Genomic DNA, 24,903 nt, shown 5'->3' with positions numbered 1-24,903 from the left:
AAAATAAACACGCGCGTACTCGCGATACTTAGTACTTAAACTTTTCTCGTTCCGCTTTATTATTATCTCCACTCATTCTTACCTTTTATTATTTTATTTATATTTTTACTTCTATTCCCGTCGTTGATTTTCACCCGACATTTTATTTCTTCAGAGATTCCTCGAGTGTTTAACATAACACATTTTACATTCTACCTGATGCTCTGAGATTCTTAATGCCCAATTTTTAAAAAGTTTTTACTACTAAACATCTCTACTTGCACAAGAAAATCAACTTCTGTGCTACTGATTACAGTATTAGTCATTAATTAAATCATTTTATTTTGTTTCTCTATTTATATTTTTAATTCCTATATTTATGTCTTATTACAATTATTTTAACTTACACATATAAATAATAAAAAAAAAAATATTTCTAAAAAAATGCACATATCGGAAATTTCATAAACTATAAGTGCAATTTTTCAAAATTTTTTTTTAATATTTATTTTTTTGATAAAAATAAAATCAAAAAATTTTAAAATGTCTGCTAACTTAATTGGTTTGAAATTAACCGACGTCTAATAATTTTTGGATTGGTTTTAAAACAATAAATTATAAAAAAATAAATATTCAAAAAAATTGCACCTGTAGTTTTTTAAATTTTCTACACGTGCATTTTTTTAGAATTTTTTTTTTTGCAACTGATTTTGAAAAACAAAAATGTGAAAATTAATTGTCTGCTAACTTCAGAATTATTTTATTTTAAATGTCATTGATTTGAAACGACGGAAGTTCTCATTGACTACGTGATCCAGACATTTTACCAAACCTCAATTAATTAATAATTTTCTTACTAATTTAAATTAATAACAAAAAAATTTTTTTAATTTTTTCTTCAAGTTAGACATTATACTTTTTTTTTTTTTTTATGTAAAATCAATTTTTTAAATTCACATGACATAAAATTTGCACATGTACTCCTAACCTACAAACTGTCAAAACAAACAAAGAATGTAAATACAAAAAACTAAAAATTATTTTCAAAATAAATCATTTTTATCTAGGTAAGTTTATTTATTTATTTATTTTTTTAAATTAATTACAAATAATTAGCATTAGTATGATACTGAAGTCAGCTGTCTAATAATTTTCGAATTTTTAAAAAACAATAAATTATAAAAAAAAATTTTAGTTTTCTACAAGCGCATATTCTAAGTTTTCTTTCTAATCAATTTAAAAAAAAAATACAAAAATTTTAAAATGTCAACTTCAGTATCATTAATTAATAAAAAAAAAAAAAAAAAAAAAAAATATAAATATTTGTAATAAATAATGAATTAAATTAAAAAAAAAAATAATGAATTTTTTCAGGTAAATTATATAAAAATAAAATGAATAATTTATTAATAATATCAACTAGCATATGTGTGTTTGCGCATACAGTACCAGCGATAATAAAATATATAATTTCATGGATATATGCCGAAAATTCAAGAGAACTGGAAATCAAAAAAGAAATGGAGCAACTAGAGCAAGAAATGACTAAAATATCGATGGTCGACGAATTTTCAAAGTACTCGAAGCTTCAACGACGACATACGTTACTAAAAAAAAATTACCATGATCATGTGACAGCTCGAGTGTCTGCACGCAATAAAATTCAGTTATTTTTAACTTACGTCGCTAAATTATTTAACGCTATTGCGCTGTTGGTTCTTATCAAGTTATGGAGAAATGAACCGGTAATTGTTTTACCTAAAGGTACTTTGTGGCCGCTTAATTATTTCTTAAGCTGGCCTGGAATTTATAATGACTCGATTTCATTAGTTATGTGGATCGGTATCACAACTTTTGTTTTGTCTAAATCATTAGTTTATTAATTTTAATAATTATCTATTTTTTAAATCAAATGGCTAACTGACGACTAATACAGACTAGGAGATAAAATTTAATTTATAGACGTGCAATAAAGTTGATGCCGTTGATCATGAAAAAAAACAATGACATCCTGTCCAATGCATCCTGGACAGAAAATTTAAAATCTTTTGATGTTTGGTTTTAAATAGCGAGTGGTTTCATCCGTACGCTTTTAAACTCCGTCAATTAAATTTATTTAGATTTTTTCCTCGCACACTTAAATATAAGTCTAAATACATGCTACTGAATTTTATAAATAAATAAATAAATAAATATTGTTAATATAAACGTTGTAATGTAGTGGAAAACACGAGACTTAAATAAAATAATTTAAACGACAGTAAAAAACCAACGGTGTAAATTTTACCGTCTTGTATATTGACCGAATTATTTTTCCTTTCATCTCACCGTACTTTGGTAGACTATCTCTGGTTTACAACTTCTGGAATATCTCCAATCACATATATTTTATATGCATGTATGTATATGTATACATATATATATATACCTTTGTATATATTTTATAAACTACCCCGGTCTGAATGTCAAAAAAATTTTTATGAAAAAATCATCAATTTTTCAATTATTTATTTTACGACGAAAATATGGAAAATTTTTAAATAATAAAAATTCAAACATGAAATTCAAATTTCGGCGCTCTTTTAAAAAATTTATGAATTAACTTTTACATTTTTTTTCATAGATTAAATTTTATTAAAATTTAAGAATAATTGTGTGCAATATTTCATATATTTATGAAAATTTTATATATTCTATATATTCTACAGAAATATATGAATATATGAACCAGTTGTGTTTTGAAACCCACTGTCCGATTTGAGGCATAAAAGTTTTCACAGTCGCGCTATGAAAAAAATAAGTCAAATTTCTATAAAATATAAAAAAAAAAAAAGTTGTGTTAAATTTCGAGCGTTTTGACGGGAAGATACTCTCAGCGTTAGAAAAACCAGCAGGAAATAATTCTGATAAAATAATTATAGATATAACACTTGTAATTATCCATTAATACTTAGACGTCAAGTGTTGAAGATTAAAATTATTTCTACTAAGTATCTTCATCCTTTTTTTTTTTACAAGCATAGGGGTAAGTTGACCTCTATTTGATGGTATATAAAAAAAAAATTACCAGTAAATAAATAAAATTTCCCAGTTTAAATTTCCATCAAATTTAAAAAAAAATTTTTTTTAATAGAAGTTAACATCAGAAATTTTCTACTTTTTTAAAAAATTTATAAAAATATTTTCCATCTAAACTATTTGTTACTCTGAATCCAAAAGAAAATATAAAAAATTTCTTACCTCAATAAAATATAATTAAAAAAAAAAAAAAAAACAATAAGCACGCGCGTAGTTTACGAGACTAGAAAAATATATTTAATGCGGCAATCTGGCGCCAATCCGACATGCCTTGTCCACATATGTACACACGAATAAAATATGCATATAAACACACTCTCACTTAACATATGTATTACGAATAAACAATTATCTACAGGCATAAATAAAAAATCCACCCTCACGTATCCTAGACGATGAATATAAATTGCATTTAATATATTACACTGTCTCTTATTCGCGACAATCTACACAACAGTAATTTCATTTCAATCACCGCCTCATCGCAAGATGAATTATGTATCCAATACAAAACAATTAAAATAATTAATAAATCAAACAACTATCAATAATATTTTATAATAATTTTTATTTGATTAAAAAAAGGCAAAAAAATTTATAATTTTTTTCTTATCACTTAAACATTATAATTATTTTTTTTTTTAAATTATACTATACAGTGATTTAGTTGCGTAAAAAAGTTTCCATGTAAAAATTACAAGAAAAAAAAATTGACTCTTACGACACTAAATCACCGACACGAATTACAAAATACATTTCGAGGTAATTGTTTATCAAAAAAGACATTTTTCTTATTTATTTATCATAATAATAACTTGATAAAACAATTATACCCTTTCTTAATAATTAATTAATTACTTTTCAATTAACTATACATACAATACAATACATATACAATTATTTATATAGTAATAATTAATTCTAAAGCTCGTAGTACAAAATGCTTTTTAATTATTCAATTTATATATTTATTTATTTATCAACAAAAATTGAGATCTGTTTATTATCTTGATCTCGATTATTTATTAAATCTTTTCGGCGTACGGACGTTTAAGCTTTTGCAGCTCGTCTTAATTTATCTCACGTGTCATATTTTATTAAATAAAAAAAAAATTGACACGTGCAAAGTCTCATTAAAACTTTTTCAGTCTCCATACGTATCAAATTTTTAAATATTTTTATTTTTATTTAATCGACTTATTATTGACCATTTAATTAATTTATTAACAAGTCATTAATTACTTAATCATACACAGAAATAAAAATTTATTGGCGCTAAAAATTTTTTCCAACTCAAGATAATTTTTTTCTGTGCAGTAAAAAATTTTAATTATTTTTTTAAATTCAAATAAAAATATTTCCCGTTAATTCTGATATGGCAGTTTGTTGTTCGGTAAAAAGTCAATCGATAGAATAAAAATAAAAAAAAAGTTATTGAATGAATTAATGAATGAGTGAAAAGTAAGTAATTAATTAGCAGCAATAATAGCCGCGGCGGCTGCTGAAGAAGTTGATGATGAAGACGATGAGGATGATGATGATGAGGACGATGATGATGAAGAAGATTTTTTCTTAAGAACAATATCTTTAATATTGAGATTAACCTTCTCCTTACGTGGTGGTGGTACCGATTGCAGACAGAAACGTTTGAATGCCTCCAGTTCACGTTCTGCGTCGTCCATTTCTCCATCCTCGTCTATATCTTTCGGCGTGAATACGCTCTCTGGAAAATATTTTGTCTCAATATACACGACTCACTTCATTCTCATATAAAAATAACTTAAGTCAACAACAATGACAATTATTATTATATTTCAGTGGTGGTTAAAAAAAAAAGATTTAATTTTGTGTAGAAAAAATTATTATTATATTTTTATTTAAGTACTCAAAAATTTTTCACTGTTGTGTTGGTAATTACTATTTTTTTATCACAATGCTCTGTCTTTATATGCTAGTCTGTACTTTTATATTTAATTAACAATTTACAACATCCAATTTTTATAATTATTATAATTATAATAGTAACAATAATAGTAATAATAATAATAATAATAATAATAATAATAATAATCATACGAGGTATTTCGTTGTTACACTCAGAGAATTTTTCGGTATTTTTACGTCAAAAATTTATTTAAAAATTACTACGAAGACAGTATGAAATTATGGTGAAAATTACCGGTAATGTAGAATTTTTTTTATCTATGGTGTGCATAGTAATTTTAACCTCAAATGTTTTTTTAAATTTTCGTCAGGTGCACAGTAAAATTTATTAACTAATTTAAAATATTTAGTGGAGTCTTGTAAATGGAAAAATATAAACAATATTTTATCTAAAAGTATGATAGAAATTTTATTTTCGCGTGGAGACTCGGCCGTACTTGAGAAATTTTTGAAATTATATTTTTATGGATAAAATAAATTTGAAATTTGAATTATTCAAATGGCGCCTTTTCGGGAGTGTAAAAATTACTGTAATAATAATTTTTAAAAGTTGGGTTAGTAAGGCTAATCTTAAAACGTCACTTGATTGGTTCACTTGTAACCTATTAGGTATGGTATCAACGAAAAGAGCCGAATAATTACGAACACATACGAACTAGATTTTTTATAAAATTACTATGGTGTGCAGTACAACATTTTAGAATTTGAATTTTTAAGTTCAATAATAACCTTCTATTGCTTCTATTGTTCGGAGTTTTTTTTGTTTATTCAAAAAAAAAACTATAGATTTTATCGATAAATCATAAATATGAAATGTGATAAAAATACTCATCTTTTAAAATATCAACAAAATATATTCGCATGTAGAAAATTAAAAAAGCTCAAGGTTCAATTGAATTTTGAATGTTTTTTTTTATAGTTTAGTTTTTTAAAAAATCAAAAATTATTAGACGGCGGGAAACTTCAGTATCATTTAAAAATTATTTAATCAACCAGCTAAAATATTCTGTTAATTTTCACCATAAAATTCTCTGCATGTATTTCAATAAGTGTCAAGTAAAATAATAAAAAAAGATAAATTCCTGCGCTTGAAAAAACTAACAATTTTAATTGTTAAAAAAAAAAATTAAATCAATAATGAATTTTATATTTCATTTATTCTCACCAACGAGATTCCAGTCATCGCCACATGATCTAGCACCAGTTCCTTTTTTTTTCTTTTTTTTTCCTTTGGCTAATGAGGCCTGCGGTTGAGGTGGGGGTGAATGTTGGTGCTGATGTTGATGCTGACTTAAATCACTGGGACCATTGGACGATAGCTCATGAGCAGAACCACCGGTGGCATTTGTCGGAGGAATCGTTATATTGGCAACAGTAGACGAGACACCAACAAAGTCGCACTTAACATCTGGATTTTTGACTTTTGTCAAAGTAACACTGGTTCCTTTTAAATTAATGCCGTTTTCAGGTATCACTTGCTGACCACTGGTTACTTTGCTTATTTGTATGTTAGCAAGGCCAGTGATGCCGGTGCAATCGGGGGTGAGGCGACTGCGTAAGTCAGCTAAACTCGAAGATATATTTGCACTTTTTTGTCCCGAAGGTTTACTGCTGTCATTAAGAAATTCACCTTTCACTATAAAATCTGGTTTAGGTGGAGGTGTCAGACCATTATTCAATGCATGCTGCAAAGCTGGACTTCGTATTGTCACCATCCCATTGTCAGATAGTTTTATAATAGCCGCCTGCTGCTGGACCGGTTCGACTTTTGGTATTGATCCGAATGCCGGGTTGCGGATCGTCACCATATTTGATCCAGGATTGTGAACAATACGCGCTAAGTCTTCGTTTTGATACCGTCCCGATTCGTCAGTTGATTTCGCACGTGAATTGTTACCCTGGGATGAATTTTTAGCAGCAGCAGCTGCGGCATTCTTCTTCTTTTTCTTTTTGCTTGATTTGCTTGGCTCTTTGGAAGCACCTAGAATTTAAAAGTTCATCTCTATTTAATAAATCATCATCTTGACAAATAGATAAAATAAAATTCAAATCACAGTTTCACTGGATTAAGACTTTCTTCAAACACAAAAATTATTATCAATAAAACTGACTAGAAATAATTAAATTTGACAATTCAATGAAACTATAATTTGTTTTTTTAAATTAATTATCATATATATGAGAACATTTGTAATAATAACCTTTGTCATTTGGGTTTAGGTCCTGCTTGAGTTTCCCCGTGTCAACAACAATAACATTAGCACCAGCCTGTGGTCCACCATAGCCCTGAATTCCAGCGGCAGTCATCGGAGCGGCGATAATCGTCGCCTGTTTCGACGTATTGCTGGCAGCTTTTGCAAGCGGAGTTGATTTTATCGGCAACGGCTTGACCGGTACGTCAACTTTTGTTATCGTAATACCAGGGGGTAATTTAAGATTCTCAATATTTATTCTAGAATCTTTCAACTGACTGTGCATTGAACCCCCGCTATTACTATTAGCACTAGTATTATTACTATTAATATTATTATTATTATTATTATTATTATTATTATTAACATTACTATTATTACTACCCGTAGGCACCTTTTGTTGCAATTGTTGCGTTTGCTTAGTTTGTTTCTGGTTCTTCTGATTGTCTTTTTTCTTTTTCTGCGACTGTTGTAATTGTGACTGCAATTGCTGTTGTTGCTGCTGTTGATGTAATTTCTGCTGCTGTTTCTTTCCCCCATCACTTACTTTAACATTACTATTACTATTACTATTAACATTACTCTGTACTTTTATTTCAGTAAGTGGCTGAGTAACAGTCTTCTGTTTCTTCCCTTTATTGTTGCCATCACTTTGATTTTTCTTTGTGCTATTGTTTTGTTGTACCGCATTTTGTTGCGGCTGTTTATTTTCAGCATTTTTCTTGTCCTTTTTCTTCGTTTTTGTTTCACTGGCAATTTGTGACTGAGTTTCGACCGGTGCTTTATTATTATTTTGCATTTGCCCTTGTCCTTTCCCTTGTACTGGTCCTTGTATTTGCCCTTGTCCCTGTTTCTTCTTATCATCTTTCTTGACTTTACCTTTATTAGCCTCCTTGTCTTTACCACTCTTCGCCTGATTAGAAACCTGGTTAACTTGGACAGGAGTTTGAGCTTGAGCTTGAGCTTGAAGATCTTGACCCTTCTTCTTTTTCTTCTTCTTCCCAGCAGTTTCTTTGGAAGGTTCTTTAGTCTGGCCATTAACTAACGTAAACAAAACTTTATCTTCAGCAGGGGTTTGTCCTTTGAGAGTTATCGTAACAGTTGGCTCCGCGTTATTTGCCTCCATGACTCTTTTTATCGTAACAATTTGCGGTTGGTCTTTTGAAACCTTACCGTCATTACTATTATTACCATCAGGCGTATTTACTTTATTATTTTTCTGCAGCTCCATCTTCTTCATTTCTTTCTTCAACTTCTTCCGTTCTTTTTTTGTCAGCGGCACTGGTTCAGGTTCGGGTTCGGGTTCTGGTTCTGGTTCTGGTTCTGGCTCAGGTTCAGGCTCTGGTTCCACAATTTTTTGTTTCTTTTTCTTTTTACTTTTACCCGTACTAACAACTGTCTCTTTAACCTTCTCTTTAATTTTATTCTGCTCTATTTTCTTCTTCGGCACAGCTGGCAAAATAGAAACTTCTGGTAAATTTCTATTCGTCAACGATTTTTGTTGAGGTTTTTGTGGATCAACGACAGTTATCGTCACACCAGGTGTTTTTTTCTGTAACTCAACAATTTTTTTTCGATCTAATTCTTCTTTCTGCAATTTCAAAGCTTCCTCAGTTTTTTTTAATTTTTGCCTGGCTTTTTTCTCACTTTTCTTAGTATCTTTTTTTCCCGCATCAAAATCTCTTTGATTACCTTCAATAAATTTAATAAGCGTATCCAAATCACGGTCGTCACGTAACTCAGAGGTTGTCGATGGGGTATCAGATCTTCCACGTGTGGCAGAATTATCTGATGGTGATTCTGCTGGACTGACTGGTGGACTACAAGACGATGATGTAGCAGCTGTTGATCCACTGCCCGACGTTACTTTATTACATTTTTTAGCTTTTTTCTTAGTCAACAATTGTCGTAATCTTTCACGTGTTTCATTGTAATTACGACTAACTGGCGCAACACTCGGTACTCCATGACCAAATACTTCGCAGTAACAACAATCACAGTGACGTCCAGCATCGCGTGGCGATGATGAACCACCAGTTGAACATGAATCTTCAATACTTCCACTGTCCGAGCAGTTGCCATCAGCACCACCAGTATGCAAGCTATTACACGACACCCTGCGTATTTGTTCAATCGGCAACTTATGGCAATGCGGATGATTGTGTTTTATTCCTTTTATATCAGACCCGTGTCCTGTACATTTAGGATGTGGATGCTGATGCTGATGTTGGTGTGAATTATGTCCATTATGAGTGTGACCATGATTGTGAGAATGCATACCATTGGGTGTTTGTGTCGTTGAATGCCTTGTCTGTGGTACCAGTGGCTTGCCGTTGTTCATTTTAACAGCATCTCCATTGTCTATCATCTGGGTAGCAGGTTGCTGATCACTCGCCTTGTTATTACGACTCGACATACGTGGTGGCTCTTCACGAACACAAGGGCAAGCAGAGTCTGGTAATTGACGCATATTCAACATACACAGGCATGGTGGGAATAATAATAAACCGCGAAAGGTCGAGCCTTGCCATTCACCTAGATGTCTATATGTACACAAACATCCCTTACGTTTTTTATTGTCTGTATTATTATTTGTCATACTACTGTCACCAGCGGAAGCTATAAGTGAGGGTGAAGAAGGTGCTGATACTGATGAAGATACTGTCGTTATATCACCGTTTGATTTTAACGTCGGATGAGCGCACTGACCGGTTTTGGTACGACCACCTACGACTAAGTGTGACACCCAGGCTAAATCACCGCAGATTGTACACTTGGTATCAACTTCTAGAGTCGTGTCAGTCGCGCGACTTAACACCAACCATGCAGCCGCTTGATAACCAAAGTAATAACCAGGATCGTCGGGTGTCACACCGTCGCCTGCTATCTCGCGCTCTTTGTGCCAATAAATTCCTAGAGAACTTAGAGCTAGTGTTTGATAGGCTTGTCTACTCCAGGCGTCGAGCATCTTGTGGACGAATTCAGAGTCTGGTGGTGACTCTAGACGCTCAAGTAATTTTATAAAGTAGGAGTCAAATGGAGTTAGATTTAAACCCAGGCCTGGGACCTCTAGGGTACATTCGCTTTCGACTTTTGTCGCTTCTTCGATAGTGTGAAGTGTCCAAGATGTGCTGGCTTTACGTTTGTCAATAATACGACGTGTTTGCAGCGCATTGTACTTGTCGATAAGCAATTCTTTCTCAAGCCACAAGTCTGCGATTCGCATCATCTCGTCTACGAAGCCTAGATACCGCTCTAACAGAACTTTGTAACCTTTTCCTTTCCGCGGTTTACGCAACTGCCGGACTAACGATGGCAGAATATTTCGAATTGTTGGCTCGTAAAAATAAATGTAGTTTTGGTAGAGTTTTTTGTTGAAAAATTCCCAAGTTATGTTGAATTTTGAGAGATGATTATCTTCGAGAGGTTTTATTAAATCGGTAACTTGAGCTGCCGTTGCTATTAAAATGTCGTAGCCATTTAAAAGTCCTAATAAATAAATTAATTAATCATTATTATTTTTTTTTATCCCGCCAAATATATTTTTTATTACCTGCATTGAAAGTTACAATTCAAATGTCTGGATACAAAAATCAATTTATTTTTAAAATCAATAATTTCCAAAAAAAAATTCCCATGATAAAATTTTATTCGGGTTATTGCTTGGAAATTTTGTTTTTTTCGTAGTAAATTTGATGCGACTTGACTCGTAATTTCAGTGCAGATAAAATAAAAAATAAGTAAATTAACAAAAATTTTGAACTTACTTGTAAGAAATATTTCAGCAATACGCGCTAAATTATTATCTTGAAGTGGACGCATAATACGTATTTTTAATTCAACGACAAATTCTTGCGCTTGGATCACCAGCATCAGGAAAAATTTGTGTGGGTGATTTTTTACAAGACTAAAAAAAAATTTATTATTCATTTAATATTTTTCCACAATCATTATTATCAGTAATATATTTTCTTACATAAAAACCATCTAATTACTATTTACTCATTACTGTTTTTCTTATGATAAATTATAGTCTGTACTTTTAAAATTTACAGAAATTGAACCAAAATTTTTAAATTTTTTAAACTGGGATTTTTTAAAAATGGATAGCCTGAAATTTTTTTTCAAAATTTATCAAACTCAAAAAATCTATAGAAGTAAAAAAAAAAACTTATCAGTAATCAAAAGTATGACATGAAATAATCATTAATTTATAATATCCTCAATCCCTGATACTTAAAAATATTTATAATTTTATTATCAAATGACATTAAACTTGAAAGTAATCATGTGCTTTAAATTTACAAAAATAATTCCCGTTTATTATCATTGCGATTAATATTTAAATGATAATATTGATATCCAAATTTACTGGGTTATTAAAATATAAACTGTCGGCAATTATAATCAGTAACTAAAAAAAAAAATGCGACGACGTATTCAATAAAATAAAATGAACATACTCATTAACAATCTCCTTAAGTTGAGCATAATGATCAGGATCACATTCATATTTGCGAATATTAGGCACACAAGGAGATTCAATCGCTGCACTAAACACAGCACGTATATATTCACGTATTTTCAATCCTTGACTCTGCCACTTCCATACTTTTGTTATTTTATCACGTATAAAATTCCTATTAAATTATTAATTATTATCATCATTAATAAAAAACAAATTTTCAAAATTATAAGTTCACAGGAAGGACAGTAAATTGAAATTCATTTCAATTTTTACCATAAATTTATGACACTGTAGCCGAAGTCTAATCTTTAGCTTTTTTTTAAACAATAAATTATAAAAAAAAAAAATATTTAAAAAAATTGCACCTGTAGTTTATTAAATTTTCTACATGTGCATATTTTTAGTTTTTCTTTTTTTGTAATTTAAATTCAAAAATTACAAATTGTCTGCTAACTTCAAGATCATGAAAATTTGACGTTTCGTCCCTTTATAGGGGCAAGTTTTTGTTGCTGGCGGTAATAAAGGGACGAAGTGTCAAATTTATGATAAAAATTAAATAAATTTTAATTTACTGTCCACCCTATGAATTTATCATCTTATCAAATAGATCTGATTTAAAATAAAATAAATTTTAAAAAAATAATCTAACCTTTGTACAACACAAGTCTCGCAAGTGCAAACTTTTTCATGTTTATTTGTTTGAGTTTGACCAAAATAAGATGACAATTCTTCATTATCATCATCATTATCATGAGATCTAGATAAATTCCAGATGTCATTGGTAGTTTGGGTTGTCTGGGTATCCTGCAAATATATACACATATATATAAAAACAAATATAGGTGTAGGTAAATATATATACACATTATGTGTATTTGTATCAGGGTGAAAGTCACCTTTACAAGGATAACATTAATCGCATCACAGTGCGACTATATATATAAATATATATACATATAAATAGCCATTAAAAAAGGGAAATTAAAAATTCAAAAAAAGCAAATAAATAAAAAAAAAATAGAGGATGGAAAATAAACATACCGTAGATGTCGACTCGGGAATTAATTGAACGACAGGAATTTCTGGAGCAGCATCAGCTTCACATGGTGAAATATTTCTGAAACGTGACTCCTCTTCGGAGTCTGTTGTTACCCCAGGATAATTGTCATTGTCCTGATTAGGTTGAGAGTCCAGTTGAATTTCAACTTGAGTTTCTGTTTCAGCTTCGACTCTGTCTTGATTTTCGTCAGAAACTTTGTCTCCAACTTGAGCGCCAACTCTATCTAGTGCTTGAGATTCATCTTTTATTTTAATTTCGGCATCAACGTCTACGGAATCTTCAGCTTCTTTAGCAAGGACGTCACCCATGATCTCGTTGCTTGACTCGGTTGTCCTTTCCTCACACTGGGTCTCTTTATCGTCGCTACCACTCATTGCTACCACATTAAATTTATTTAATTTACTCTTTTATTTTTATTATTATAATTATAGTAATAATGGTAATAGTAAAAGTAATAATAATAATTATTATTATTAAGACAAAAAAAAGTAAAGAATTTCTTATGTGTTTTGTAAACTGTACTGACACTATTGATACTGTGCTGATCGATAAGCTATTTTATTTTATTATTACTTTTGTTTTTTTAAATTTTATTTTATTTTAATAATCCAAGACACGGGTCTTACCGTAAGCGTACCGCGTAAACACCTACACCTTGAAAAAAATTTATTTAGTGTAACTGTAGAGTGTAGAGTGTAGATTGAAATTATCTGGGTAGATAAGTTTAGGTAAAGCTAGAGAGTAAACTGGATGGATAGAAATCAACATGGCGGCGAGCGTGATTAACTTAAGGTGCACTCTGTGTATGTAATACTGATGCTGATATATTAGTTACTGTCAAAACATCATATTGATGTATCTACAGGATAGGATAATGTAGATCAAGTATTCAGCGCCACTTAACTTTATTTTCTACATTATCTGCTTGGTTATCGTTTGCTGCAATTTAATTTTTCCCGCGTAAATTTAAAATTTGGATTTGAATATTTATTATTAACTAGATAAAATATTTTTAATTAATAATTATAATTTAAATTTTGAATTTGAATTTCGCGCCAATAAATTTAAATTTACTAGAGTGGCGGCAAATTAATTATTTATTTATGGTCTGTTCGAATTTTCCGCCCGGCGCACTGGGGCGTTTGCAACATACCCGGGAAAATTTAAATTCATAATTAAATTTAATTAGTAGAAAAAAAGTGAATAACCAAATAAAAAATTATCAGTGTATTGATTGAAGTGAAATTTAAGTGAAACAAATCTTAATATTTCGAATCGATCATTAATTAATAAAAATTAATGTGAATTTCCTGTGCGAAAAAAGCGTCAAAGTACCCTGGGGTGGCGAGTCCGAACACACCAATAGAAATGAAACAACAAAAAATATATAATTGATGAATTATTTTAAATATATATATATATATACATATGTATTGTCAATATATTTATATATATGTATATATGGGCCGTAGTCCCCTGTTTACGGGACACAGGACTAAGCCCCATGACTGCGGCCCATATATACATATATATAAATATATTAAAAATATATATGTATATATTTAAAGTAATTTATAAATTAAAATTTTTTTGTTGTTTTATTTCTATTGGTATGTTCGAACTCGCCACCCCAGGGTACTTTGACGCTTTTTTCGCACAGGAAATTCACATTAATTTCAATTAATTAATGATCGATTCGAAATATTAAGATTTGTTTCACTTAAATTTCACTTCAATCAATACACTGATAATTTTTTAATTGGTTATTCACTTTTTTTCTACTAATTAAATTCAATTATGAATTAAAATTTTTCGGGTATACGCAAGCGCTCCAGTGCGCTGAGCGGAGAATCCGAACGGACCATTAAATTCACTACTAATAATTTTTAAAATAATTTCTTCCAATTTATGAATTGATCCCGGGTATACAAATTTTTTCCTTTACTCGAACAGGTTTTTTTTTTATTAAATTTAAAAAAAAAACAATTCGTGTAAACAATAGTAACATAAATAATAAATAAATAAGACAATTAATAATATAAACATTTTTCTTATTCAAACATTTTATGTTCTTACATTTACACAGTACAAAAAATTATACTCATACCCACCGGCCAGCGGTTTTACAATCGCCTTGACTGGGAGGAGTGGCCGGTGGTTCAGGACACTGGGCTATGGATCCACAATATTATTTAATAATAATAATAAACCATTATTTCAATTTTTTAAATTCTCAGTACCTTTTTTTTCATACCAATTGTAATTCTGTACATTTTTTTTTTTTTTTTTTTTTTATTAAATCTTATCATTTATTTAATATTCCAAATCGCCACTACTCCAGCCTTAATTAATTACACCAATATAGTAATTACCATTCATACAAACACCCGCTTATTTTTTTTGTACACCCACGCACTTTTTTTTTATTTTTCTGTTTAAATCTTTTTTACTTTTTCTACACTCATACATCACAATTGTTATACATAATAATAATAATATTAATAATTATAATAATTAATAATAATTACATGTACAAATTTATTACTATATATATAACGCGCGCATTTACACTAACACTTTTATTTTTACCTAATAATTAATTAATTAATTAATTAATTAATTAATTTTATTTCGGCATTGTCAGCAACATTTAAATATTTTTTAAAATTTATATTTTATTAATTATTTTATTTATATATATTTATCATATTTATTACTACTCTGGTGTAATTTTCGTGCCGTTATTTTTTTAAACTTATAAACTAATTTTGTCATATTTATATATTTATACCTTTTATATTTATTTACAAGTAACATAATGAATTATTATTATTCACTTGTTGCAATAATACACAAACATATATATGTATATATTTATATATATTTTTTACACCGGCCATTTTTTAATTATTTAACACTAGAGAACTTTACATACGTTAAATAATTTATAAAATCGTTGTTACTAGACAAATATTGAGATCAAAGAAAATCCGTATTTTTTTTTTTAAATCTTTGACATTTAAAAGTGCGAGAAATTATTTATTATATATTTTAAATAAATAAATGATAATTTAAACGCGTAATTGTACATCAGTATTTTATTATTATTATTATAATTATTATTATTAAGTCTAATGAAAAATTGAGCCCCGAGATTTTTAAAAAATATAAATAAATAATTTTAAATTTATTATGCACCTGCGTCTTGACCGTTGGCACTTGGAAAAAAATAAGTAATTTTTTTTAAACGTCAGCCTCTGTTTTTTTTCAAAAATTTTAATTATTATAATTAATTAATTATAATTATTAATGATTTTTTTAAGTCCAGTATTCATTAACGGACGGCACTGTACTTATTAAATAAATAATAAAACTAAAAATTATTTATTCAATTTTTTATCCGAAAATTTTTCTAGTGCGCGAGTTTAAAATTTAAAAAAATTTTAATTTTCAAATGTGATTTTCTATGAGGCAGTGGTTTAAGTCTTAGTACTTGCGTTAAACCGCAAAATAATAATAATATCATATATATATTTATATGTATTTTTAGTCCGTATTATAATTACCCAAGGCAAGTACTCGATTTAGCGTAAAATAAAAAAATTGCACTGATAAAATATTTAATGACAAAATAAAATAATAAATAAACTCCCGTATTTATATTTTTATTTGGCAAATTGCCAATAGGAATTTATTATTACAATATGTAATTATCCTTATTAATATTTACTTATTTATAATAATAATAATAATAATAATAATAATAATAATAATAATAATAATAATTGTTAATTATTATTTATTATCAATTATCGATTATCTACATCTTATATAATATAATATAGACAAGTATGTATTGGATACAGGCACGATATAATTAATTACAAATTATTATTTATTTTGTTTGTTTTTTTATTTTATATTTTCAATATTAAATATATATATAATATATATTTATGATTCCAATATTGGTATCACAATCAGTGGGACGCGAAGTCAAGGGGAGACGACTCTTGCTTGTATCCACAATAAATCTTATTGCGAAAAAAAATAATCTCACGGATTTCATGTCCGTAGTCAACAAGTTTAAAAAATCAAAATTAAATTAAATTAAAAAAAAAAAAAGAAAATTACATTATCGTTGTTATTATTATTATAATTATAATTATAGTGATAAAGAATTAAAATAAGAATAGTACACGACAACTTGAACATGGCTTAACCATTGACAATAATTAAAAATAAACAAAAGAACAAAAAATAATAATTATTAATTAATTAATTTAAAAAAAAAACTCATACTAATCAAATATCACAACAAACTGGAGTATGCTCCGTTTAAATAAGTCTCTCCTGTTTTCTTCACGTCGTTACGCTGTTTTTTTCTACAAATCATCATTTCCATCATTATCATCATCATCATCTTTATTAACGTCATGTCAACTTGCCTCTCGTTTTAAATTTCAATTCATTTTATTTATAATAAATGAATCAGCACCCGAGAGGGACCGGCATCAACTCGCGGCAAGCGAGATTTAAATTATTATTTAAAATATTTAAATTCAATTGACGATCATCATCGTACAGGTGCTTAAGATCATCAAGTTTCACGCTTGGGTTCATCTTTGTCCTTGACCTCGGACGACTTGGCCTTAGCAGCCTGCAGTGCCTCCTCCTTGGCATTGGCCAGTACAGTCAGTGAGTCTTTTACCGCATGGTAAATAATGTTTTTTATTTGTAATTTGTCCTCGTGATTGGTGTGAGTGTCCGACAGGGCGCGGAACTCTTGGGTCAAGTGGAAACAGTGGGATACATTTTCTGGTGAGACAAAATCCTCAGCTACTTTAATACAGTTGTGGAGATTACGGACTTGATGTGGTGCACCTGCTGGTACAAATACTGCATCACCTAGACACTGAACTATTGCGTATCTAAACAAAGACAAAAAATATATTCCATTAATTAACTTTCATTTTATACTCAAAATTGACAACAAAAAATTTGGCTTTCAAAAACTACGTAGGAATTAAATTAAATTTTTTTAAAAATCAACTTGACATCAAAATTTTTTACTGCAGAAAATTAAAATTTTTACCGAAAAAAATTCTGACCAAATTTAAAATAAAAATTTCTGCTATCAATTTGATGTCAAAATAAAAAATAATTTGATGATAAATTGAAATTTTTCACAAACTTTGATACCGTAAATTTTTTTTTTTACAAATCTAATAAACATAAAAAAATAAAATAAACTTACCCTTCAACGCCGTATTCACGGTACAATCGTTCACGTAGATGACCATCAAGATAGCAGCTCTGATCATGAATAGGATCATGGTGTGGTTCCAACCGTGCGCCTCGTTCTAATGCAACAGCATTAAGTAAATCACGAATTTTGTCAGCGTCACGCGCAGCATAAATGTGCCACAAAGCACCCGGTGCTTCACCACGTTCACGAACACGTCTCCGTGTCAAAATATCACAGCCTGCTTCATCAACAGCTCTCAGTGCTTCCTTAATATGTTCCTCGCTGTCGCCATCTTGAGGTATCCCGACATAAACCATAACATTGACCGCGTCAGAAATATCCAAATGCAAATTAGTCGTTCCTTTATTTGAATAGAGCGCCGAGCCATAGGCATTGTACATTTTCGGGCCTAAATCCGGTCGGACAAAGCAGTCGGGTAGTCTGCTCGCTAAATTTAAACGCCCATTGCGATGCGTGTACTCAGACAAAGGTAATACTTTCATAAGATCCGCGTAACGCGAGGGTAATAGTTCAGCAAAATCTTCACCTGGTGGCCAGTCTTTCAATTTAAGTAACATCGGATTGCCTTTGTCGTCTTTAAGACGTTTTCCGAAGTGTTCAAAACCTTCCCAAAATTTTCGCATCGGCTGGTGCGGTACCGTGTGACCCGTCATACAATTTATCAAATCATTTTTTTCATCACCAAAATCACGCGCAAATGAATCAGGATGCCACAGATCCATGTTGAGTGATTTAGATACATCTGATACGATAACTGGCTGGCCCCGTTTCCACTGATCTTGAAATATACGATAATTGTTGACATTGTGAGGCTCATTGAGTCTCAGTAATTTACCGTTACACAACCAAGAATGCGGTACATCTGGATAAAGACTTTTACTTTCAGTCAAAGTCATTATTCTAATGGGTAATGGCTCACGTCCACGTTCTGTCCACTTGTAACGGCGTACAAAATGTTTCAATTCGCAGGTTTTTTCACCAGACTCACCGGCCTCGCGTTCTTCTTTAGCTGTATGTTCAATTACACTGGATATCACTTCGTCAAGTGCATCCATTTTTGATTTTTTACCCTGCTTTACAATATTGTTACTTGTAGGTCCTGGTGAATTGACGTTGGTTGGAGAATTTGATCTTGAGCCGTTGCCATTTGGCTTGTGAGATGGACGGATCAATAACTCACGCAACGTCGAATAATTTCCGTCCCGATCTTCGTCGGAGTCAGAACTCGAGCCGCTGTCATTTTTATCTTGATTCTGTAACGCAACGTCTGCTAGCCAATTTAATGGTGAATTTTCTTCCCCGTTTGTTTTACTGTCAGATGAACCGTTAGCAGTATCACCGGATTTATTTTCTTCTTTTATTTCTTGCTTAATATTACCGTTGGTTGAAACTGTTACCGAGTCACCTTTTATTGAATTACGCAGAACATCGCTCGGTGGTGTAGAGGAAACTAGAGAACAATCACAGTGCTGTGGAATTCCCCATTCGGCTCTTACGTCGTGCAAACGTTGTCCTAACTGAGGTAAACTGTCACCGGCAATTATTTGAGTCAACATTAAACGATCTGGCGCATGGACTTGACGATTGGTACAAAGTAACCATCCAAAATCATCACGGTCTTTGCCACTCTCACCCCAAATTGTTACCGTACCATTTTTACGTCCCTGTAAAAGTACATTAATTTTTATCATTAATTAAAAGTCATAATTTTAAGTCATAAAAAAAAAATTTCTTTTTTTTTATTCAGTGTTAAAAAGCTCGATAATTATTATTATCATGATTTATCAATTAAAATATGTTTACATCATGTTTATATATATTTTTTTAAAATTAATTTAAGATTCCGAAGTTAACTGACTTAGCAATTTTCGGATTTTTTTTTTCCAAGTCAATTACAAATAAAAAAAAAAAAAAAAAAAAAAAAAAAAAAAAAAATCTGCACATCTAGAAAATTTAAAAAAATAGAAGTGCAATTTTTGAAAATATTTTTTTTTTTAATAATTTGTAGATTAAAAAAAAAATTGAAAATTATTAGACGTCGGGTAACTTCAGTATCATATAAATTTTGATTATAAATAATTTGATAGATTTTATTTACCTTAAAGCAGTCGATGCAAACAGCGAACCCACATTTAGCACAGACCCAATGATAATTGAAGAGTGTTGTCTCGCATACGTCACACATTTCACGTACACCCTGGACGACTCGTTTCCACGCAACTGTACTGTCTACAAGTCCATTATCCGCTGTGAGAAACAATGCATTTATGCCAAAACAAAGCAGTTAAAACATGCGAACTAAATTATTTTTTTTTATAATAATAATAATAATAAATAAATAAATAAATAAAATGAAATAAATTTATAAATGAATATTTGATCATTTAATTTGATATAATAAAAAAAAAATTTACCGTCAGCAATATGCTCAGAAAGCGCTTCCTTTTCCTGACGCAAGAGATCACAAAACTGATCGCCCACTTGACGTAACAACCGATAAGCCATTTCCTTGTCGAGATCTAATCTGTCAGCGCCTTTGTCCTTGTCATTTTTTTCGGTCTTTTCATCTTTTTCTCTTGAATGTTGATCCAAATTACCCGGTAACCACAACTGTACGTCTTCCTGTAATTTAAATTTAAATAAAAAAAATTTATAAATTTTAAAAAATAATTAATATGCTGCAATGAACAATGGATGATGATTGTGATAAATATATGTATTTTTGAATTATAAAATGTACATATACAAACCTCAGATGCATCTTTAAGCGGGTCGCTAAATCCGGCAATAGCTAATTGGCCATTTTTAGTGTATCGAAGCCGACGAAATGCATAGAAACGACAGAAGACCGTTTGTTTTTTAATTCTCGAAAGTGGACTTTTGGCGAGGTAACGGCATTCACGGCACTTTGCTAATTTTGGTGCGACTTCACAGCACGCGAGATCTTGAAGCCAACTGTCGCCGGTTTTTTTTAACTGGGATGTAGGTGGTTTGCAAAAGGGATTACTTTTTCCGTTACCTCCCTGGCCATTGCCGCCGTTACCGCCGCCTTCACCACCAGCACCGCCATTCCCACTTGAACTGTCTTCTTTACGGTCTTTTTTTGAACGAGGCTGATCCTCGCCCCCTGTTGCGTCGTTTCCTTTCGAGTTCTTTGGTCGTCTGCCTCTTTTTCGCGGCTCCCTGTTGGTGTTTCCTGATTAAAAGAGAAACTTTATTTACAAAGTTACTTATTAGATGAGTGCCTTTTTTTTTTTAATTATTTAATTTTTTTATTTTTTAATAGACAGTTGTAACAGTAGTCATATATTTCAAATAAAAAAAAAAAAAACGATTTTTTTTTTTTTTTTTTTTTTTTTTTTGCAAAAAATTACAGAGACTGATATAAAATTTTATTTCGCATAAATATTAAAGTATATAAGCATGAAGTAATAGAACTATAGTTTTATCTTTACATAGCTGTAGTTTACACTATAGTATTCATAATTATTAATGCTTGCATACTTTAACTTTTACAATGGATGCTCTCGAAACAAAATGGCCGGGTTGAAAAAAAAAATTTTAAATTTAAATTATAATTTTTTCAAAAAAAGTATTTGAATTTAAAATGAAAAATTATAGTAATGAAATTTATGTAAAATATACTTTTGAATATTTCAATGTGTGAATTATACGTACACACGATATGAACTTCCGGTCAATGTTAAATATAAAACGTGGTCTTCTAAATTTAGATAAATTTTTTTTTTTTTTTTTTTTTAATGAATACTGATACAAATATCTGAATAAAAAATAATAATTATGTAATTCTAAGACTTTACCTTTGGTCACAAAAAATTTTTTTGTAAATCTTGTGTATGAAATAAATAATAAACTCTGCTCAATATGCAATTTAATATTTTTTTTTAAGGCATGAATATTTTATTTAATCAATTAGAATTAAATATGAAATTTAAAAATTGAAGAATTAAATACAAGACACGTTTAAAACGAACTGATCATGAGCACAGCGAGCAGTTAAAGAAAGAACGCGTGGCTGAAAATTCAGCAGGAAGTAGTCAGCACATACTGTAGTTTCCTCAGCTATAAGTATAGAGGGGCTAAATTGCCCAAAAAGTTCCCCCACTATTATTTTTTTTAAGACAAAGTTATTTTATCCCCACTATTTGTGTGCTGACTTCTCTCTCTGATCATTGAATTCGATTGGTAAAATTGACAATGAATTTTTACTACAATATAATATCTGAATATCACACGTATACAAGTTCTTTTAAAAATAATTTTTTTTCCACGATAATTATTAATAAAAAAAAATTATATCGTCGGCTTCAGTTAAACTTTTTTTTTAATTTTCTAGATGAAAATTTAGGGAAAAAAAATGAACTTTAATTTCGTGTAATTCCAGTATCGGTCTCTTTAAATTTTAAATATTGAAAATAAAAATTTACTGTCGACTTAATTACCAATAAGTTTTTTAAATTGGTAATAAAGTAAATAATAATTATATAAAATATATTCAAAGACCAGGAATAGGGTACTTGATGCCAAAAAATTTTTTTGTGACCTAAACGTAACTGTAGAGCTACATAATTATTCAAATAATTATTATAAAAACGAATAATTTTAAACAGTACGTAAATTTAATGATACTGAAGTTAGCCAACGTTACTGATAAATTATAAAAAAAAAGAATGGCACCTAGTTTTTTTAATGTTCTACATGTGCACATTCAGTTTTTTTATTTTTCTTTTTTTTTCTTGTAATTTGTTGAAAATAATAATAGAAAATTTTTAATTGTCTACGGACTTCAGGATCATATAAATGAGTGTGAGTGTAACTGACAAGTGTCAAATTTTCAAATTTTTAAATAAATAAAATCAGACACTCACATATGAAGTTATGAATGTGAATGTAGCAGACATAAGAAATTTTATGAATTTTAAATAAATAAATTAAAAAATTTTTAAAAAATGCGCGCGCTGATTTTGACTTAGATTTTATTTATAAATTCAAAAGTTATGATACTGGTTAGCTGACGTCTAATAATTTTTTAACTTCTTTTCAAAACTATAAATCGTAAAAAAAAAAATTGCACTTGTAGTTTTTAAAATTTTCTACATGTACATATTTTTATTTTTTTCTTTTTTTAAAAATTGATTTGTTGAAAGTAACCCAGAAAATTGTCAACTGTCTATTAACTTTCGTATCATTCAAAAATTCCCACTCGTCAGTTACATTAACGCTCATCTAAAGTTAATTAAATTATTTAAAAAAAAAAAAAAAAAAAAAAAAAAAAAAAATACTAACCATTTCCAGTCGAATTATTGGAGTTGGTATTACTATTAGCAATTGTAGTTGTATTTCTTTTAGGAGTAGGTTGAATAGACGATGAGGAAGTAAGTTGTTCGCTGGTGTCGCTAGCAGATCCAGCTTCACTCTCGTTGCTAGAATCACTTCCAGCAGCAGTAGCCGTTGCTGTACTACCGGTACTTCCTGTTACTTGTTTGTCGTCTTTTCTTCGTCTTAGTTCCTCGACAGCTGCCTGTTGTCTCCTCGGGGCTCCCTTCTTTCGTTTTACCTACCACAGGGTACATATTATTAAGTAGTCAGGAAGTTCATGCTCTTGTAAAAATTAATTTTAAATAAACGCTACTTATATATCTACATCTATATATAAACATCAAATGCACTATTTACATTAAATTAATGATAAACATTCAGTTGCTTCTACTTAATATTAATTAATGATAATGATAATAAGAATAATAATAATAATATTTATTTCTATGAATGATAACAGATAGTGAACACGCCAATCGGACAATAGAATTAGGTTAGACTGATGACGAAATTTAATACGTTGTTTAATGATAAAATTTCATAAATATACTTTACCAATTCCATTGTCTGAGAATATTGATGACTGATAAATGTTTTAATTATGATTATTATTACTATTAATCACGATATATGATAATTATTAGACGATAACAACACGGTACGTACAAACGACTCGAGTTCACTCGCCAGAAGGTACGTGCACGCGTGAGACTCGATAATGGCGGCTCTCATTCGAATTTAACGCGGCAAAATTCAAATCTTTAATTCAAACTATTTCATTTTTTTATATAATTTTTTTAAAAACTCATTTACTTTTGTGATTTTACTTAAAATTTAGTTATAATTATTTATTAATTTATGTAATTTGTTAATTATTATTTTACTTTTTTAAATTACCCGCGGCCGATTGAATCTAAAGCGGGAAATTCAAATTTATGTAAGAAATTAAATTTTTATATTTTTAATTATTTATTAAACAATTTTTTTTTTGTACTTTGAATTGAATTTTTTTTTTTTAATGATTAATAAAATTGTCTGCTTCCGGTTAAATTTAACGAGGCAAAATTCAAATTTTTAATTCAAACTACTTCATTTTTGTTTCGATTTTTTGAAAAATTTATTTATATTTTTGTGGTTTTAATTAACATTTAATTATAATTATTTATATAATTGATTAATTTCAATTTGACTTTTAAAAATAATCCGCTTCCGATTAAATTTAAAGCGGGAAATTCAAATTTATTTTTTCACAAACAAAATTTTATAATTTAATTTATTAAAAAAAAATTTTCTGTACTTGAATTTAATCATTTCTTTTAAAAAATTAATAAAATAATCTACTTCCGGTGAAATTTAACGCGGGAAAATTCAAATTAATTTATTATATTTTATCAGGTTTTCTGTACTTAAATCTCAAATATTATTTATAAAATATTCAAATTTAAAGCGGGAATAATTTAAATTATTTATCAAGGACAATTAATTTTATAAAATAATAAATATTAATAAACATGCATAAATAAATAATATTAAATATATAATGAGCAATTAAAGAAAAAATCAAGTAAATACG

At 29.3% G+C, this 24,903-nt stretch overlaps 2 protein-coding genes and 1 non-coding gene across 4 annotated transcripts in view; all 3 read right to left on the bottom strand.

The window, feature by feature from the left end:
- Positions 1–3,763: 3,763 nt before the first annotated feature.
- LOC103569984 (uncharacterized) lies at positions 3,764–13,488 on the bottom strand. Its single transcript, XM_008547565.2, has 8 exons — positions 13,348–13,488; positions 12,703–13,097; positions 12,311–12,465; positions 11,657–11,833; positions 10,961–11,100; positions 7,203–10,682; positions 6,167–6,982; positions 3,764–4,780 (listed from the first exon to the last, which is right to left on the bottom strand). The coding sequence occupies exons 2-8, from the start codon at positions 13,093–13,095 to the stop codon at positions 4,527–4,529; spliced, it is 5,415 nt and encodes a 1,804-aa protein (XP_008545787.1). The 5' UTR covers positions 13,096–13,097; positions 13,348–13,488; the 3' UTR covers positions 3,764–4,526.
- A 1,505-nt stretch (positions 13,489–14,993) lies between these two features.
- Positions 14,994–24,903, bottom strand: part of LOC103569985 (probable JmjC domain-containing histone demethylation protein 2C) — a 96,593-nt gene continuing 86,683 nt past the window's right edge. For both annotated transcript variants that reach the window (XM_053742582.1, XM_014441979.2), the window contains exons 12-17: positions 23,298–23,568; positions 20,741–21,186; positions 20,405–20,612; positions 20,089–20,237; positions 17,979–19,654; positions 14,994–17,652 (exon numbers count right to left, since the gene is read on the bottom strand). In XM_053742582.1, coding sequence (XP_053598557.1) covers positions 17,322–17,652; positions 17,979–19,654; positions 20,089–20,237; positions 20,405–20,612; positions 20,741–21,186; positions 23,298–23,568 — 3,081 coding nt within the window. In that variant the 3' untranslated portion in view covers positions 14,994–17,321. The remainder of the gene's footprint in view (positions 17,653–17,978; positions 19,655–20,088; positions 20,238–20,404; positions 20,613–20,740; positions 21,187–23,297; positions 23,569–24,903) is intronic.
- On the bottom strand, positions 19,729–19,803 carry LOC128668886 (small nucleolar RNA SNORD36). Its single transcript, XR_008404472.1, has one exon. It is a non-coding gene; the product is annotated as a small nucleolar RNA SNORD36 (small nucleolar RNA).

This window comes from Microplitis demolitor, chromosome 10, assembly GCF_026212275.2.
Source record: "Microplitis demolitor isolate Queensland-Clemson2020A chromosome 10, iyMicDemo2.1a, whole genome shotgun sequence".
In the NCBI taxonomy this organism is placed as follows: Eukaryota; Metazoa; Arthropoda; class Insecta; order Hymenoptera; family Braconidae; genus Microplitis; species Microplitis demolitor.
The sequence above is the reverse complement of the archived record's forward strand: the minus strand, read 5'-3'. Positions and strand labels throughout refer to the sequence as shown.

Coding starts and splice junctions, on each gene's coding strand:
- LOC103569984 (XM_008547565.2), bottom strand. CDS start 13,095: ATGAGTGGTAGCGACGATAAAGAGACCCAGTGTGAGGAAAGGACAACC. Junction 12,466..12,702: donor TTCCCGAGTCGACATCTACG/GTATGTTTATTT, acceptor ATATATTTGCAG/GATACCCAGACAACCCAAAC. Junction 11,834..12,310: donor GAGACTTGTGTTGTACAAAG/GTTAGATTATTT, acceptor ATAATTTAATAG/GAATTTTATACGTGATAAAA.